This window comes from Siniperca chuatsi, linkage group LG14 (genome assembly GCF_020085105.1).
Source record: "Siniperca chuatsi isolate FFG_IHB_CAS linkage group LG14, ASM2008510v1, whole genome shotgun sequence".
NCBI lineage: Eukaryota > Metazoa > Chordata > Actinopteri > Centrarchiformes > Sinipercidae > Siniperca > Siniperca chuatsi.
The window spans coordinates 14,809,685-14,828,231 of NC_058055.1; the positions used below are offsets into that span (position 1 = coordinate 14,809,685).

Consider the following 18,547-nt stretch of genomic DNA (forward strand, 5'->3'; position numbering starts at 1 on the left):
CAAACAGAAAGGGTGAAACAATAAATTCAGGGCACAGCCATGTTTATACATCTGAAGCATTGTAGCCAGTGAAAACAAGTGATTTACTAGATGTAGGCCAATTAGATCTTATTTATTTGTTGATATATCTTCCTCAGAACTCATCATAAAATATTGGCTAGCACTGTGGTGCTTAAAGTCTTACTAGGAATTTACTAACAGGAAACCAGGGCAATTTTTACAGTTTACAGTTCTCTAGTTAGATGCCAGATGGGCGGGTGAGCTTATAAGCCTGTACAATGAGAGTCACAGTGTACAGTACATAAGGACAGGAAAGACTATCTATATGACACTGATGATGTAAAGTCAGCCCCATTGTTACATTGCTGGTATTTGACCCATTGCTCCCTCATCTAGGGGTAAAAAGTATGACTTTTACTGTAACAGTCTCCAGTATGGCATTTAACAAAAAACCTTGAGCAGAGACATCAATCTCTCTAAGTCATTGAGTAAATCGATGCAGAATAGTGAGCTTGCAGATTGGAATAGGTATTTCCCAGCAGGCTTGTCCCTCCCTAGATAGATCCTCTACGCATTTCTCTCTTTCCCTTTCAGACAATGTAATCTACTTTGTCCATACAATACTGAAACAGGATGAAAGCAGACAAGGGACATGTGTGATAATGTAGTCCCAGTGGACTCCTGTGTGAGCCTCGACTGTAATTAAAACCTGTCTGAATGACAGTGAGATGGGGAATTTGATTCCATCTGTCAGCTGCGGGTGCAGGGTCTACAGTATGTTAAGGTGTTTCCAACTCTCTTGTGCTACATGCCTCAACACCCAATAAGTTTGTAAACAAGCTTAATTAAGAGAACTTCCAAGATATAAAGGCTCTGATGACCATTAAAAACACCAGAACTTCTAGCACTGTGAATTCACACCAACACACTGTGTTTACATGCACCTGTATGTGTCCATATGCATGTGTTGTTTATCCTTAAAGCTCTGCACATACACACACCAAGCAGAAATAAATAAAATCTTCTCAGCCTCTCTTTGGAGACAAAACACATTTTTCTAAGTTCACTACAACCTCTCAGCTGTGTGGTTTGGGTGCATCACATTCGAAGGGAAAAGTAACCAGAGCTTGATTTAGATTTTTTTTCTATAAAGTTACTATAATTTGCACAGAAAGATCACTGGAAATATAAACATGGGGGCAGTAAGTAACTGAGCAAGCACAGAAACAAACTAATTACCTACTGACTGACAGACATACACACATTCTGTATAAATACAATGCCTTGCGAAAGTATTCGGCCCCCTTGAACTTTGCGACCTTTTGCCACATTTCAGGCTTCAAACATAAAGATATGAAACTGTAATTTTTTGTGAAGAATCAACAACAAGTGGGACACAATCATGAAGTGGAACGAAATTTATTGGATATTTCAAACCTTTGTAACAAATCAAAAACTGAAAAATTGGGCGTGCAAAATTATTCAGCCCCTTTACTTTTAGTGCAGCAAACTCTCTCCAGAAGTTCAGTGAGGATCTCTGAATGATCCAATGTTGACCTAAATGACTAATGATGATATATAGAATCCACCTGTGTGTAATCAAGTCTCCGTATAAATGCACCTGCACTGTGATAGTCTCAGAGGTCAGTCGCACAGAGCATCATGAAGAACAAGGAACACACCAGGCAGGTCTGAGATACTGTTGTGGAGAAGTTTAAAGCCGGATTTGGATACAAAAAGATTTCCCAAGCTTTAAACATCCCAAGGAGCACTGTGCAAGCGATAATATTGAAATGGAAGGAGTATCAGACCACTGCAAATCTACCAAGACCTGGCCGTCCCTCTAAACTTTCAGCTCATACGAGGAGAAGACTGATCAGAGATGCAGCCAAAAGGCCCATGATCACTCTGGATGAACTGCAGAGATCTACAGCTGAGGTGGGAGACTCTGTCCATAGGACAACAATCCGTCGTATACTGCACAAATCTGGCCTTTATGGAAGAGTGGCAAGAAGAAAGCCATTTCTTAAAGATATCCATAAAAAGTGTTGTTTAAAGTTTGCCACAAGCCACCTGGGAGACACACCAAACATGTGGAAGAAGGTGCTCTGGTCAGATGAAACCAAAATTGAACTTTTTGGCAACAATGCAAAACGTTATGTTTGGCGTAAAAACAACACAGCTCATCACCCTGAACACACCATCCCCACTATCAAACATGGTGGTGGCAATATCATGGTTTGGGCCTGCTTTTCTTCAGCAGGGACAGGGAAGATGGATGGAGCCAAATACAGGCCCATTCTGGAAGAAAACCTGATGGAGTCTACAAAAGACCTGAGACTGGGACGGAGATTTGTCTTCCAACAAGACAATGATCAAAACATAAAGCAAAATCTACAATGGAATGGTTAAAAAAAAACATATCCAGGTGTTAGAATGGCCAAATCAAAGTCCAGACCTGAATCCAATCGAGACTCTGTGGAAAGAACTGAAAACTGCTGTTCACAAATGCTCTCCATCCAACCTCACTGAGCTCGAGCTGTTTTGCAAGGAGGAATGGGCAAAAATGTCAGTCTCTCGATGTGCAAAACTGATCGAGACATACCCCAAGCGACTTACAGCTGTAATCGCAGCAAAAGGTGGTGCTATAAAGTATTAACTTAAGGGGGCTGAATAATTTTGCATGCCCAATTTTTCAGTTTTTGATTTGTTAAAAGTTTGAAATATCCAATAAATTTCGTTCCACTTCATGATTGTGTCCCACTTGTTGATTCTTCACCAAAAATTTGTTTTCTTTATGTTTGAAGCCTGAAATGTGGCAAAAGGTCGCAAAGTTCAAGGGGGCTGAATACTTTCGCAAGGCACTGTACATATTAGCAGTAAAGCATCAGCAGCATGTCTTACCATCATCCATATCTTCCAAGATGTTGACTTTGGTGGTGTGGTAGTGCATTCCCAGACGTCCCCCAACAGGCAGTGACAGAGTGACATTGAAGCTCTCTTCTCCCTCGTACAGAGAGTCATCAATGATCACCAGACGACACTGCTTCTCCCTCTCACCCTTGTCGAAGCGAAGGATGCTGCTGTGCTCCTCCGGACGGGAGATGTAGTCTGAGTAAGACAGGACGGTGGTGGGAATCGTCCCTGAGGCAGAACCTTCACAGGGACCAGCAAAAGGAGAGGTTAGGACAGTGACAGGAGTTTATACCACATTTAGAAAATCTAAATAATTAAGTCGTATTTCTAAAAGGCATCAGAAAACTTCAGCACATATACCAGTTTTTCAGACAGCATCTTTTATTTTAGGAAATACTGAGCTACAGGTAATTTTTCTTCCTATAATGGATCCACTGCATTTTTAGTAGTAATTATCATATACATATTTAGCTGAATTTAATGTGAAAAGTCATGAAGTTTATTAAGGGGGTCAGAGGGGTGAGCACATCAGGTTAACAAGCAAACATGTCATCAGTAATAAAATCCATTTTTCCTTTCAGTTTAATGAAATTCAAACTGTCAACGTAGCCATTATGGCTTGTGAGAGTTTGACCTTTAATTACAGCAAGCCCATCATGTGAGTCAGTGGATTAGTTTTAATAGCAGAACACAATGGGAACTACCCCCACAGGTTTTCTCAAAACTATATCCTTTTGACATTTAACAATATTGCCCTCATTAGGCTTCCCTGATTCCCTTCATGGTTTCTCTAAAATTATTACATGGCATTTAACTGCATGAGCAGAATATACAGGCTAAAATATGTAACCTTTTCACACATTGTCAGCTGCAAATAAGAAACTGAAAGTAATTTGAATTATCACAAAGAGATTAGAGCTGTTGTGGAAGTTGTATGGAAGCGTGTTAATGATTTGAATAAACTACTGTAAAACTTGGAATAGGCACCGGCTAACCGCTAATTGTGATACTACTGAGCATATGCTGCTACTTCCTATTTGTGAAAATGCAAATGTGGTGTGAACTGCATCTCTTCCAGTGTGTTGGCTGTGTTTTAACCAGACTTCACTGGCACTGTCAGAGAGGAAAGGTGTGACAGGTGCACCTGACACTCCACCATTAACAGATAGATACCAGATTTAAAGGCACAGTCTGTGATCCAAATGTGAACAAAACTAGTGTTATTAGTGTTGTCTGATGCTGTTATAATTTGTTTTCAAGTGTGATAATCTGAGAAACATAAAATCATTTTAATAATGTTTCATCTATACCTCAAACACTTTAACTATCTTTGTGAATACAGTATATGTGGTGAAAAAATATTCATTGAGCCTTAAATAATAAGCATCTGATAGGAGCAGTCTGACCAGCAAGGCGGCAGACAGGCAGGGTACACTGAGTGTAAATGGGTTAGATGAGGTGAAAGAAGGCTAGTCCATACCCTGCTGTGTGTAGCAGACCACCATGAGTTCCTGGCTGATGTCTCCACTGCGGTGCACCGGGATGAAAAGCTCTCCAACATCTTCCTCCACTGAGTGGATCTGTTCAGGGAAGAACACGGTCGACTCTGTTTGGAAGAGAAAAGAGAAAAGGGTAATGATATGTATAACAATCTGCAAAAATCCACAGTACATTAGGCCATCAAGGACTTATACAGGCTTTTGTTCTGGCTCTGCATTAGTGAGCCGCAGCTGACATTTTTTTTTATTCAGATCTATTGAAGTGGTGGTCCTGCGGTGTGCTTATTCATATTCAAAAATAACTCTCCATCACAGTTTTCGGTTTGATGCAACCAGAGGTGCTCTTCAAAGAGACCCCTTTGGAAGTTTGTCTCACTGCCTGCTATGTCGCAGACAATTACACATGCAAGCCTCTCAGAGTGAATCAGTTGGGAGTTTCACACATCGACTACTCTATACACAGAGGGGTCAGCCGAACCATCTCTCTCATTTTCTTTTTCTTTTTCTCTACTCCTCTCTCCGTCTCTGAGAGGAGTCTGTGATTGAGGGAGAGACTTAGAGCCAGTGAAAGCATCATCTATCAAAGCGAAAAACTTACTGGTATTATAGAAACAATAAATGTTGGAGCTATTTTCCACAGACGCATGGGGACCAATAAAAATACTAACAGAGTGGACCAAGCTTCAACTCGTCCCAGATCTTCTTATGACTTTGTTCTCCCTGAATGATGGAAACTTCAAGACACTTGTTGCTTGCTTGTGCAACAAAAACTTGCATTAAAATGGCGAGTGCCGAAGCATGACAAAGCAGCGAAAAAACAGATTTGAATGTTGGAATCTACACCAGCGTAAAAAGACATCAACACCTGAGATGACTCTTTGGGAAGAAGTCATCACCATAAGACAATCTTACGCACCACAGGGGGTCAAACATTTCTCTTCTCTTACGATAACTCTCCCTAAATCGTTCTCTCTCTCCTCTCAATCTTCTACCCTCTCCTCCATTAGTCCTTTCTGTCGCTGCCCACAATCTGTCACTCCCTGGGGGGTACAGGGACTCATAGCAGGGGATTAGGGTCCACTGCTCACCTATTACACACACACACACACACGCTACTATACTCTGATATTCTTCTCTCTCTCCACACATATAATGTACACCTCTCCTCACAGTTCTTTCACATTTCACCTCACACATGCTCTTCTAGTGCCTCTAAATCCACCCATGATTTAGAAAAGCAAATTTTCAGACAAGTGAGTCAAGTTCACCTCCAGGAGGAAAACATTTTAAAACATTCATGGGGAGAAAAAAAAAAACACATGTTTTTACAGCGGGTGTTAAAATAGTACTTCCACCTGATCTTGCTATTGTCTTGCCAAAAAAGTAAAACAAAAAAAATCTGTTTGGCTTTTATGTCTATGTCTAGAACTTCTCCATTATTGATAATTTCATGAATATTCTATGCATGCAGGGATATTTTCTTTGTTTCTACTATCTGGTCGTTGTTGTGATAGTTGCACATTTTACTCATTACCAGCTTGTAAAACTGGTTATGACCATCAGCTAAATGTCTAAAATATAACTCCACCTTAACACAGCACAACACCATGTCACAGTTCAAAGCAACAGCAGCCTCACAAAATGCAGTCCCTCGTTTGATGTGCCCTACATTAGTCAAGAGATTTTACAATTCTAACTGAGACAAAGCTCTTATAATTACACAAGGATGTGCTTGACTGTATCTGGCCTTGCGATTTCAGACAAAAAAGAAATTACAAGACAGAAAACAGTTCTTCATCATTTAGTGGAATGACCTTGGTGCAAAATGCAGTCGAGTAACAGCTCTACTGATATATAGCGTCCTTGCTGCAGAGGAAGCAAGAAAGATATCCCTGACTGTAGCAAGACGCTGGTACTGCTTGCAGCAAACAGTCAAACAGCAGGCTGCCACCTTCATCTCTAGTCAGCACTATGCACGAATTTTATATGAAAGAAAGTCATAAAGTTTTGCAGGAGGAAAGCTAGGCAATCACACCCTGTAATTAAACAGAGTTTGTGTCTGCTGCAGCACTGAATGTAGGTATGTACCACAGGCAAACGCGCCACAAGACAAGCCCACTCGTAGTTAATAAACAAAGTAGCAACAGGCTAAAGGATGGTAGAAGGTACACATTCAAAACAAATAACACAAAAAGAAAACAATAAAGAAGAGCTCCAGGCATTCATACAGACAAAGAGAGACTGTCCAGCTCATGCTCTCCTTAATTTAGGAACACTTTTGTTTAAAGCTTAGTGATCCTCTCTCCCCCTGTAAAGCTATTAGCCTTGCTGGCATGTCCTCTGGGAAGGGAATCTCCAGACTAACCAGAAGACCAGACAAAGCCAGTTTTTTTCATCATTAGAGAAAGAAGCTGGAGTACAGCTAATGCCACAAGCATAGCTAGAGCTTCACTGGCCCATTAGAGTACCGAGTGGCACATCTCTGTCACATTAGACAATCCCCGGAGATGACAGAGAACAAACCAGCCCCTGCCCTCCACACACATACCATAATTAACCCACAGGGGAGGATAGATTGAGAAGGGAGAATGTAAGGGGGAGAGAGAGATCAAGACATAGTGAGAGAGAGAAAACGAGAAGACAAATGAGAGAGTGAAGAGAGAGAGAGAGAGAGAGAGAGAGAGAGAGAGAGAGAGAGAGAGAGAGAGAGAGAGATGAGAGCAGCTGTTGTGTGTCACAATAATGGAAGCTTCAGTGTTTCCATCTTTGTTGTACATCTATAATTACTTAAAAGTTGTACTGATGAAGGGAGTAATGCACACAAAAAACTGATTGTAAAAGCTGCAGAAGAGTAAATCTAACCTTGATGGAGCAGAGCAGCAAGTGTGTCGCACTTCTCAATATTCCATTAACATTTCAATTTGCAGGCAAAGACACAAAGAACTAGGAGAGTGAAAATGGCAGATTACAAACTATTTTAAAGAGAAAGCGTTTTTTGTGTGTGCACACACATGAGACACTTTCCATACTTAACGATTGGGGTTTGAACAGTGGTCACCACTATAAAGCAATATCAGTACTTTAGAAGAGAGGTACCCAAAATGAGTCATGTGGGGAAAATTTGGTCCATGGAGAACCTTTGATTTGGCCTGACGATAATGGACAAATAACTGAACAAATATCTCTAATCATACTGATTTTTTGCATTATTGGATTTTAGGAGGTGAGTGTAAGAACACAACACAGTCATCACTCCAATAATAAATCTCTACTGGCTGTCACGTCAAAACTGTATTTGTTTATATTGACAATTCTTCATTTTGATGATGATTTTGATGCTTCACACAATAAATGTGATATGCAGCAAAGGTTTGTGTATTTTTCATTGCTTTGTAACAGGAATACTGAAGTGGCAGTTGGGATTTTGTGTGGTGTGCACTATAAATGTCCGAAATATCAATGTAGCTACAGACATATTTGTCTGTTCACGTGGGCAAAGCAAACACCTCTGCTTTGGATATATTCTATTACCTTTATTATTAATCCTCCATACTGTCTGTCCATACAGTCTGCATTTGATTTTCACTTTTAATAATGGATATCACCGAACAGAAACACTAAACTGACTAAAAACATATTTATGATGGAAAATACAGAATAAATACATGCAGAATAAATTTGTTGTTTATTCATTATAATTCTTTATAATCTGTTTGTTTGAGTCGCCAGTCAAGTTTCATATATGAACCCAATACAGAAAACTTTAGGCATCACTGTTATGGACAAATGTTGCTAACGACTAATATTCCATCATATTGTCACCAGTGGCGGAAGAAGTATTCAGATATTTTACTTAAGTAAAAGTAGCTATAAGTACCAAAAATTTAAGTACTCATTATGCAGAATGACCCATTTCAGATTCATATATAATATATTATTGGATTATTATTATTATAACTATGGATGTATTAATGTGTAAGCATTACTTTTCTGTTCTGTCTGGTAGGGCTAATTGTAACTACTTTATATACTGATGGGTAGTTTAATCTATAATAATACATCATAATCTATTAGTTGATCATATTTTGTATTAATCATTTGAATCTGCAAAGTAACTAGTAACTAAAGCTGTCAGATAAATGTAGTGGAGTAAAAAGTAAGCACAGTACTTGAGTAAATGTACTTAGTTGCTTTCCACCACTGATTGTCACCACAAAAGAATTTTCAATTTTTGGTTTAACCCTACATGTGTGTGCTGTGTGCAGGATATAATGTGTGCGGTACTGACCGTCATTAGGATCCAGGATCTCAACTGTTGCTGCGGTAGGGAACTCCATCACTCCCATCACTGGCTCCGATAGCAAAATCTGGAAAGTCTCCGCCTGCTCGTACTTCCCATCAGTCAGTATCTGAACCCGCCACGTGGCTCTGGTCTGTCCCGGGTTGAACTGGACCTGCCTCTGGGACTTACCCTTGAAATCCTCCTCCTTCTTTGCACTACCATCCTGGGTGCCAATGCCTGAGAGATACAGACAGTGATAAACGTAAAAAAAAAAAAAAAAGGAAGGGAGAGCAGGCCATATGAATTAAAAAAACAAGACAGACAGGAAGAAGTGGAGACAAAACAAAGAAAGCAACCACGAAAGGGTGTCAGGCAGGAGAGAGAAACAGTTGAAAAACAGATTAGATATTCACACCCTTTAATGGTGTTCAGATAGTGGTGTGAAAAAGAGCGCTGCGTCTATTTTTCTTCACTGATCACTTACAGAGCCTCAGGAATGTGTGAAATGAATTTGTAACTGAAACGTTTAAATAAGCATATTCCACCTTAGTGAGATGGATTAGCTACCATGATTATTTCCCAAGGGTTAGGTATGCATGTTAGAGTGTGTGTGCGTGTGTCATCTCTTCTTCTCTTCAAATGTCTCTTTCATTAATAATAGGTCTTTCATGTGAATCCACTTTACAACGATCCACCTAACGTTCATACTCATCGATACACCTTCTTCAAAGTAGGAGAGCTTACTGGTTTCACTGGGTTTCACATCAAACACACATCAAGGAAACCCAGGTGGCATAAGCTACACAATAATGTATTACTTTTGGAAACACGCTGTTCATATCCCTTTGTCTACATTCACAGTGCCTCACGAGAACAAGGTGAGCAGAGAGCCATGCCAGGCTGATGCACGTGCCCGTAAATAAAAAGGATTTCTTTTCTTTTCTTTCTCAAACACCTGCACAAAAAAACATGCAAATGAGACTGGATACATTAGATCATACACACAGTAAGATATGAAAGGTGAGCATTGTATGCAAAATTTAAGATGAAAATTATCATACACGCAGCAATACAAACTTTTACACAGTCACACTCATTTATGTTACTGTACCTTTGAGGACCTTCAGTGATTATATTCATTCACAAAGCCCAACACAAGTGTGGAAAAATGGGATTGAAAGCCTCAAGATTGTTATGAATGGTTGTTGTTGTGTTAAGCCTTGCATTTCTGGGTTCTTTTTTTGGTGCTATTTTTGTTTTTGCCTAGAGTGACTAGCCTAATGTACTGCAGAGAAAATTGAGCATATGGGTGTGGAGTTTGACCACGGCAATTTTTTCAGCAAAACATCAATAGTCCAGAAAATACTTCTCTCTAGTTTCTCTCTGTTTTGAAACCCATTTTTTCACTGATGGGCACCACAGCCAACAATAACGCAATGCTGCATCTCACATTTGACCTGATCTGCAGTCAGCATATAACATCCTTATTCACTTAATTTTTGTTAACAACCCCACACGGCACACCAAGGCATTGCTATTTCTCAACTTTCTCGGTTCCTTTGCTTTTTCTCAACAGCTAATGATGCTGCTGTTGCTCACTGCAGCTGCACTAATACGACACAAAAAATCAACTTCTCTGGGGGCTGTTGAAAGTCTTTCTGGGAAATCTAAGACGTGACTAATGGAAGTTCTGTCAGGACAACTCTTGGTTCCCTTATTCACTTGCTGAGTGGTCCTGTCAGCTTAACCTGGGTCAAGTTTTCTTAGACAAGGGTTGTACAAAGCTGGTTTGCACAAGTGGGTGCATCAAAAATGTAAATTAACAAAACATCATCATGAAATAGCTACATTCTTAATCAAAACTGAATATATTTTACGGTATAGAGCATCAGAGAGTACAGTGAAAATACCACCAATACTGTACATGAGTAAGCGCAAACCCAAGTCCTGTTTCTCACCTGACCTGAAATAAAGTAAAAGAAGTTTTGCCACACATCCAAATTCTGATTCAAAGAATTCAGCATAAATGTGCTTAGTAAATTTCATGGCAATCTGCCATTGGATTTTGATATTTCTCTTGTAGAGATGTAAATGTCAGCTGGATTGTGGTGCTAGAGAAAAGGTCAGCAGGGTCACAGAAAAAAATGATCAAGACCATGACTATTGACAGCAAATGTTATGGCAATGTGTGCAGAAATTGTTAGATATCTTGCTGTGCACAAGAGTTTTGGTTGGATAGACATACTAACCAAGAAACACTGCCATCTTTAGGCTGTGCCACTAGCATCAGAAATGTTTAAAAAACTCTGAGGGTTCTGGACTTATATACAATACAGGTATGCTGATGACTAAATATATAGTCCAATCATGTACAATAACTTCATTATTTTTGCTTTCAATCTATAAACCATACGTCTTAACTTTGTAACAGCTAGATATCATCCTTACGATTTCAGTCCTGATTGATTTGGTGACAGCAGTTGCTGGTGACAACGGCATACACATACACAAATCCCAGAATTTCATTCAACATGACAAAAATAGGGTTGATATAATGAAGGATTATAACTTGAAGTCGAAGTCGAAAGAAATCAATCTTATCTTTATATCCTGATGATCAGTTGATCCACATCAAATACACACATATACAAAAACCTGCCTCCATGCGAGAGGAAGTGTTGATCTTAAAAGGGTTAGCCTCATTGCGCCACTCTTGCTGGACTCCCTGGAGGGAAGAGGCATGCCTTGCCTGGGGTCGCACTGGGGTTCCTTCTCAGCAGGTGGAGATATACCCACCCGAGGGCTTTTGATCTCTATGGTATTGTCCCTCAGAGCTACAGTCTCTTGTGTTTGTGTCTCCATAACACACTCACCAACACACACAAACTCTGTTTATAGCTGCAAACTTCCTTTCTTTTATTCAGTGTGTTCTATGTAGTTTATTTCACTACTGTAAGCAAATACCGCCATAAGCTAAGTCTGGCTGAATGTGAAATATATAGAATTCATCACAAAATGTATGATTGCAGGTACCTCCATGCTCATTATACCATAAAGGTAATTTCACATCAAGGCAGCTGAGGTGGAGATCTGTAGAAAAGAGGTTCGGGGGGCAAACGTTTCTATTCTCTCCTGGTGAAATTAAATGATCTCTCCATCCATTCTGCTTGGCAACAATAATGAGGCTGGAATACATCCCACAGGAGATGATTAACCTGGCAATTGTACACCTTGTTAACAATCCTCCATTTATTTCAGAGAGCAAGGACAGACCAGAAAAGGATAGTGTGCAAAGGGGGAAAAAATGTCTTCAAGGAGTGAGCTTTGACTTATGCAAAGAGTAAAAAAGACAAATGAGAATTCAATTCCATCTCGTTTCCCCATGGGGTCCCTCGTATCATACAGCAAAGATAGGAAAGGAAAAGAAAAGGAAAGGAAAGGAAAGGAAAAATGTTGAGAGGATGAGGACTGGAGAGTGGAGGGTTTCATGAAGGGAACAGAGCAAGAAGATGTGACAAAACAAAGACAAAGATGGAGAGGAACCAGCAGAAATACACCACACTGGGTAACAACCAAATACAGGATGCACACAAGGAAGTGGGGAAATAGAAGACAGAGCAAGAACAAACAGCGAATGAGCACTGCGCTGGAGTGAGACAGAGAGGAGAGAAGAAGGTAGAAATAAGAAGAATGACAAATGGAGAGTGGGTGGAGGAAGGATATAAGACATAGCCTATGGCACAGACCCAGGGCTATAAGGCAGTAAGGGAGCAGGAAGAAGAGAGGTGGTGTCTTTGATGAGGAAAAGCAGGTTGGGAGCAAAAGGACCAAACGCTCTCCACGGCGAGATGAGGTGAGGAGAGATTATGGATGAAAAGAAAAGAAGGCGAGACAGGTTAAAGGGGTTGACAAGTCAGTGGAACAGTGTCACAGGAGACAGGAAAAAGAGACAGAACTCAATTAGAAGAAGAAACAGCAGGCGAGGAAGAGGGCACACGCCCATGAAGAATTAAGCTGAAAGTAGATATCTTAGTCGTGTTTGGATTTTTTTTTTCTTTTCATAAGAAGTGAGAAAGTGAGGTACAATCTTGAAAACAGTGGTAGAAGAATCCAATCTGATCCGCATGCTCTGCATGCCCATTCTGCACGAGATCTGCTTTGTGGGGGCATCTTTGAACCTTGATCTTATCTCTGCGTTCCTCCTTCACTGATCCTCTCTATCTGTACGTCCTGTTGTGATGGAGCATGTGTAACAGCTCTCCTCCACCGTTGCCTGGCACTACAGCAGCTTTCATCAGCTAACCTGTGCAACAGCAGCAAGCTTCTGACAACACCGCTGGGTGTCTTTTTCCCTGCTTTTCCAACCCTGACACACTCCCTGTCTAATCTAATATAGGCCTAGTCTATCGATCTGTCTGCATGTACAGTGTCTGCCAGAAATGCCTATGTGGCGTATTTTATATTTACTGGATTTTTCTTTCAGACATCACTTATCTTTTAAGTTACATTTCTGGTTTTGATGTGATCTTTGATTTTTGTTACTATCCTCCAATATCCTCCATTTGCACACCTCACACACACACACTTGGAGTGAGAAGCATTAGTAAACTGATGTTTTGAATTGATTTGGTTCAACTTCAGCATATTGGATTTTAAATGAACAACGATTTTGAGGTGAAAGTGCTGACTTTGAGCTCTAAGGGTGTTTGAGGGTGTTCATATCCATATTGACTGAACAGACTCGTAGCTAACTTTCTAGAGCTGAAATAATTAGTCGATTAGTCAATTAGTTATTTGACAGAAAATTAATTGGCAACAATTTTGATAATTGATTCATCAATAAAATTGGCGGTAGCATGTGTAAACAGGGTTGTAGTTCCTACATTGTTCATCTGATGTGGGTATATAAAAAATGCTGAGAGTTGAAACTTTAATAGGTTGGGAATGCGATTCTGTAGAAATCCAATACCATGACAAATACCATGATATAGAATGAACAACGGCACAGCAAGTAATATAACTAACGTTAGCTAGGTTGTGTGTTCACACAACCTAGCTAACGGCACACACACAGAACCAACAGCTAGCGGACTGTGAGGAGATATTCGCTGAATTTGACAAAAAGACGTGCATTGGATTAGAATTGCATACTCCACCTTTAACTTCATAGTTATTGATTTATTTCAAATCTTATGTGCTGAAAATGTGTCTCTATCTACTTTCTGACTGCAATGTATCATCAACCTCATTGTTGTCAGAGGGTTGTTTTTTGTTTTACATTTTTGCATTTAACAGTGGTGAATGTGTTTGTATCATGACAATGCATTTTTAATAGTTTTAGATAGTACAAATACATTTACATAAAATAGCCAGGTATTTATCTGTTTGATATATGATTTTTGGGACTTTTTTGAGAGTTTTGAAGTTGCCTTTGTAGCTTTGATTCTGTTCAGTCCTTTGACCAACCTTTAATAGCCACTCGAGTGTACCCTTCAAGCACAGTGAAGAAGTATGCACTATGGTAACGAGAAAACTCTCAAAAATCATTCAGATTTGAGCCAAGCACATGAAAGCTAAATGAGCAAAGAGGAACAAATGCAGAGCCTCAACAGCACTGACTCTTAATGAGATATTTGCTGAACAGCGACACAAACTACAGCCATAAAATGAGTTCAATTGACATCAAACATCAATCAAAGGTACCATTACTGTGTCGGTATTGGATTGGATTGCATTACATTTTGTGATGTTCCTGCTATTTTGTCCACCTTGAGTATGTTATCACTCTGTTACTGGTTTATTTGCTCTGTTCTTCTGTTCACCAGCCCAGCAAATTGAAATCTATGAAAGTTATTAGACTTTGATCAGTTTCTGTTTTTCATTCTGTGTTGCCCTATAGATCATATTTCATCATCATCAGTACCTGAACAGATCCACAATGGGCAAATAGACACATGGGCATGTAGAAATACAGACATGCAAGCATACATACAAATTTTAATTGGTTTATGAGACAAAATACTGTTGACAGCATGACTTAGGTTTGGTGCTGTGGAGTAAGACACTTTTTTTAAGTAAATATTCCTTCTCTTTAATCTTGCTTCAAACTATTCACTTATGCATGAAAATGCTTCAGCTCAACATGCTGTAGCTACGTCGGCCTAGATGCAAAGCACTACTTTCACATTGATGCATTTCAGTGCCACATTGACATACCATGTTAGATGTTCATTCAAAAAGAGGGTTTGAAAGCAAATGTGTGTGTCTGTATGTGTTGTGTGTGTGGTCAGAGATAACCAGGTGTTCACACACCAACTGTGCAATGAGATGAGAGTCAGAACACAAGCTTTCATGTGTGCCCTAGAGATACACTCAAAACCTTCCTGAGAGGAATCACATATACACACACACCAGCACACACACAGGTAGATAAGTCTTAAAGCTTATATAAACTGCTTCACTGTAATGCTAACACCTGACCCAACGATTAACAGGGATCAGAATGATGATGAGAGGTGGAAGAGAGTAAAAGCTGCTTACAGCTGCTGCTTCTCCCAGAGCGAACGAGCTGAAGCATGACAAAGTCAGGGCTAAGAGCAGCATTCAGGGACAACATCATCATCATCATCATCCTTTCAACCTTCAAACCTGCATAAACACTCAGACATAAGCACATAAACATGCTGTGCTGTTGTTTCTAACACAAAATCACCTCCATATGCTGGTCAAAAAGCTTATTAAAAACTCTGGCAATTATGTGTGTGTATCTGGCTGGATTTGAGATTTGAGCAGCACAGAGCCATCAGTTTGTCCTGCCCTCTCTGTACACTGATGAGCATGATGCTCTTTTAATGTAGAAGTCAGTCTTCTAGACAGAGACGAAATGTTCCTGGTGTCACTGTCACCTGCTGTGATGAGACATTTTACAGCCTAATATGGCATTTATCCGCTATCTAAGACAGGTGTAAAACTACATTAGATTGATGATAAGAGCATTTTAAGAGCAAAACAGGACTAATATGGAACAAAATGTAACAGCAGCTTTTTGTTTCTCAGAAAATTGAAAGAACAACTTTGATGAGCATGTTTAACAAAATCTACAGTACACTAAGTCACTTTTCTGATAAAAATTTTAAATGTAGCTTTGTATTTGGTCTGATCTTAATGTCATCTCAATCTCTTCCCCACTCTTTCTTTTACACTGTAGTTCAGGGCCCTGACACATCAAACCCACCTACATAAAACAACTTGACTAAGATCAATTGACGCATTGGCTCGCTTTGCCTCCCATCTACTGTCTTAAGTTGTACTACAGACTGCAAAACACAGCTGCGAAGACTACAACCAACAACTAGCAGCCAACCTCAACCGGGCACTTAAAAGAGCCAACAGTGACAGTCAACTGTAAGCCGACGGTTGACCATACGCTGCCGAATGGCTGACTGTTAGCTTGGTGTGTCAGACCCCTTAGGAACCTCAAAGTCAAATAGATCAACATTCCATATCTACAGGTTTGCTTTACTCTGAAGATAATGGGTTCACAATTATCACAGTTAATTGTGACGCTAATGATGTCAATAATGTTATTTTATCAACGACTTGATCTAACCTCAGTAATTTTACCAGTATTTATGCTCTCAGTGTTATCTTTGTGGATTTTGTTGTATACACCTGGTCAGTGCAATGCATTTCTATTGCCTTTTAACATGTACTTGTGTTGATGCCCATTTAATTTCCTCTCTAAGACAAATAAAGCTGAACTTTGAACATCAATGAAAATGGCGTGTTTCTTCATCAGGAGTCTTGTAGCAAAGATACTTTTCTTGACATTGTTTTCCTGTATGTGCAGGTAAATAAAGAGTCTCTGCACAGGGCACCACACAGGCCATACACAGCAACTAGCCTCCTCAAACTCATAACAAAAAATTATCTTTCCAAACCTTAAAATGGCTCAAGGCCAAACTAAATTACTGGCTTAGAGGATAAATCTGCTTATAGTGTGTGTTGAAGGGAAATGTTGCAATTTTGGCTTCAACTTTCAGAGAATATGTTTTGTCTGTATATGTGTATTGGAGAGCAGCACTCTAAGTGAATGTGAGGCACTTAAAGCTCTGCAGTGAAGCAAACTTGTGCACACTATCAATCATCATACAAGCAAAAAAGTAGAAAAATAAGGTTGTGTGTTATTACCTGAATTCCATAGCATTTTGGTGTTATTCTCTGTGCTCCTTTTCTTTTAAATGCAGAGAAAGAACAATGTAGAGCTAACAAAAACCTGATATTAACAGTAATGTTAAGTAATTAAAGTTGAAATAATATGAATTCTACAAAAAAGGAGACAGTAAGAGATTGTCAATCTGACAGACAGAAACTAACAGGCTACAGCCTCACTAGCAGCTCTGTGCTGTACTCAGGCACAGCGGTGCTTTGATAACATGCTCACAATGAAAATGCTAATATGCTATGTTTATATGATGTTTGGCAGGTATAATGTTTACCATGTTCACCATTTTTGTTTAGCGTGTTAGCATGCCAACATTTGCAAATTAGCAAAAACGAAATATTGGACAAATCTAAATTTTGACTTGGTGATGGCGCTAGAAGAACCACCATCACCAAATTCCATCATCTAGAGGGGACATTTTTCCTTGTTGAGACATTTTACTCAAAACCAAAAATGTCAAAGTCATGGTGGCGCTAGAGGAAAAGTCAGAGAATCACCAGAGTATTTAGGATTTATCGTCTGGGGACCATGAATGTCGGCACCAAATGTTGTGGCAACCCATCAGGCAGCTGCTGTGATATTTCAGTCTGTTCCAAAGTGGTGGACTGATTGACCAACTGAGAAGACCAACATCCCTAGAGCCACCCTGCTAGCATGGCTAGAAGCACAAAGCATGTCCTCTTGGATCAGAGAGGAAGAGAGACAGAAAGACAAACAGACTAACCAATGAAAGATGTCTCTCCCAGGTAGCCTCTTCGCCTGAGCACCACCTCCAGAAACTTGTCCTCCTCATCCACCACGTAGTACTCTTTCTCCAGAGAGATCCAAGACCAGTCCAGACGGAACTGCTGTCTCTTGAGCTTGTTCCCACCTGAATAAAATATAAGAACATACATTTCGTTACTCCTGTAAACATGTTTTTTCATCCGTTTTTTTTGTTGACATTTCATTTAAAAAACAAAGTCTCATTATCAGTTTAGTATTTATCTACCTGAATTGTATGAATGTGTTGTTTCTTAAATAACTCTATGCAAGTGTCAACATACTGTTTTTTATGTAAGATCTCTGTGGAAATACTGTATGTGGCGGGGTGGGTCTGTGCCTATTTATTTATCTGACTGAACTACCAAATGCTGAGTTCAATATTCTATAAAAACTGGAAAGGAAACAATGAGGGGGAATTCTGTGACCCAAGGGGGCAATTACTGTAAAACTGTAATGAAGAAAAAGTGTTTTAATTATTTTAAATGTGCAGTCCAAATGTTCACAACCCATCTGCTACAGAATATTTACAGATTCATAAAAAAAAAACGCACAATACTATTCTATATCTTACAGTCAATCTTTCCATGTGCTCTATAATTAAATTCAAATTTTCCTTTGTAAAACTGTGTTTTCCTTTCATTTCGCTTGTGCAAAAACAGCACATTATCCTGAGCATTTGAGCATGCAAGCCAATCAGTGATATTAAAGAAGGGTTTGCAGAGTAAGTGGCCTTGTTAGTGCTAGGCTAATAGCTGAATAGCTGCCACTTCAACAAGCGGACAGGAAGGATGCTGCTTTGTGTGGCTAATTTACACACCTGCAGGGGAGAAGGATTGAGTTCTGCCATAATGAAAGGAAATA

General features: G+C 39.6%; 1 protein-coding gene across 1 annotated transcript in view; it reads right to left on the minus strand.

Moving 5' to 3' along the window:
• The window catches only part of LOC122888524 (FRAS1-related extracellular matrix protein 2-like), a 59,447-nt gene that overhangs the window by 21,195 nt on the left and 19,705 nt on the right, over positions 1-18,547 (minus strand). The window contains exons 3-6 of the mRNA XM_044223092.1: positions 17,646-17,792; positions 8,704-8,934; positions 4,397-4,522; positions 2,905-3,156 (exon numbers count right to left, since the gene is read on the minus strand). Coding sequence (XP_044079027.1) covers positions 2,905-3,156; positions 4,397-4,522; positions 8,704-8,934; positions 17,646-17,792 — 756 coding nt within the window. The remainder of the gene's footprint in view (positions 1-2,904; positions 3,157-4,396; positions 4,523-8,703; positions 8,935-17,645; positions 17,793-18,547) is intronic.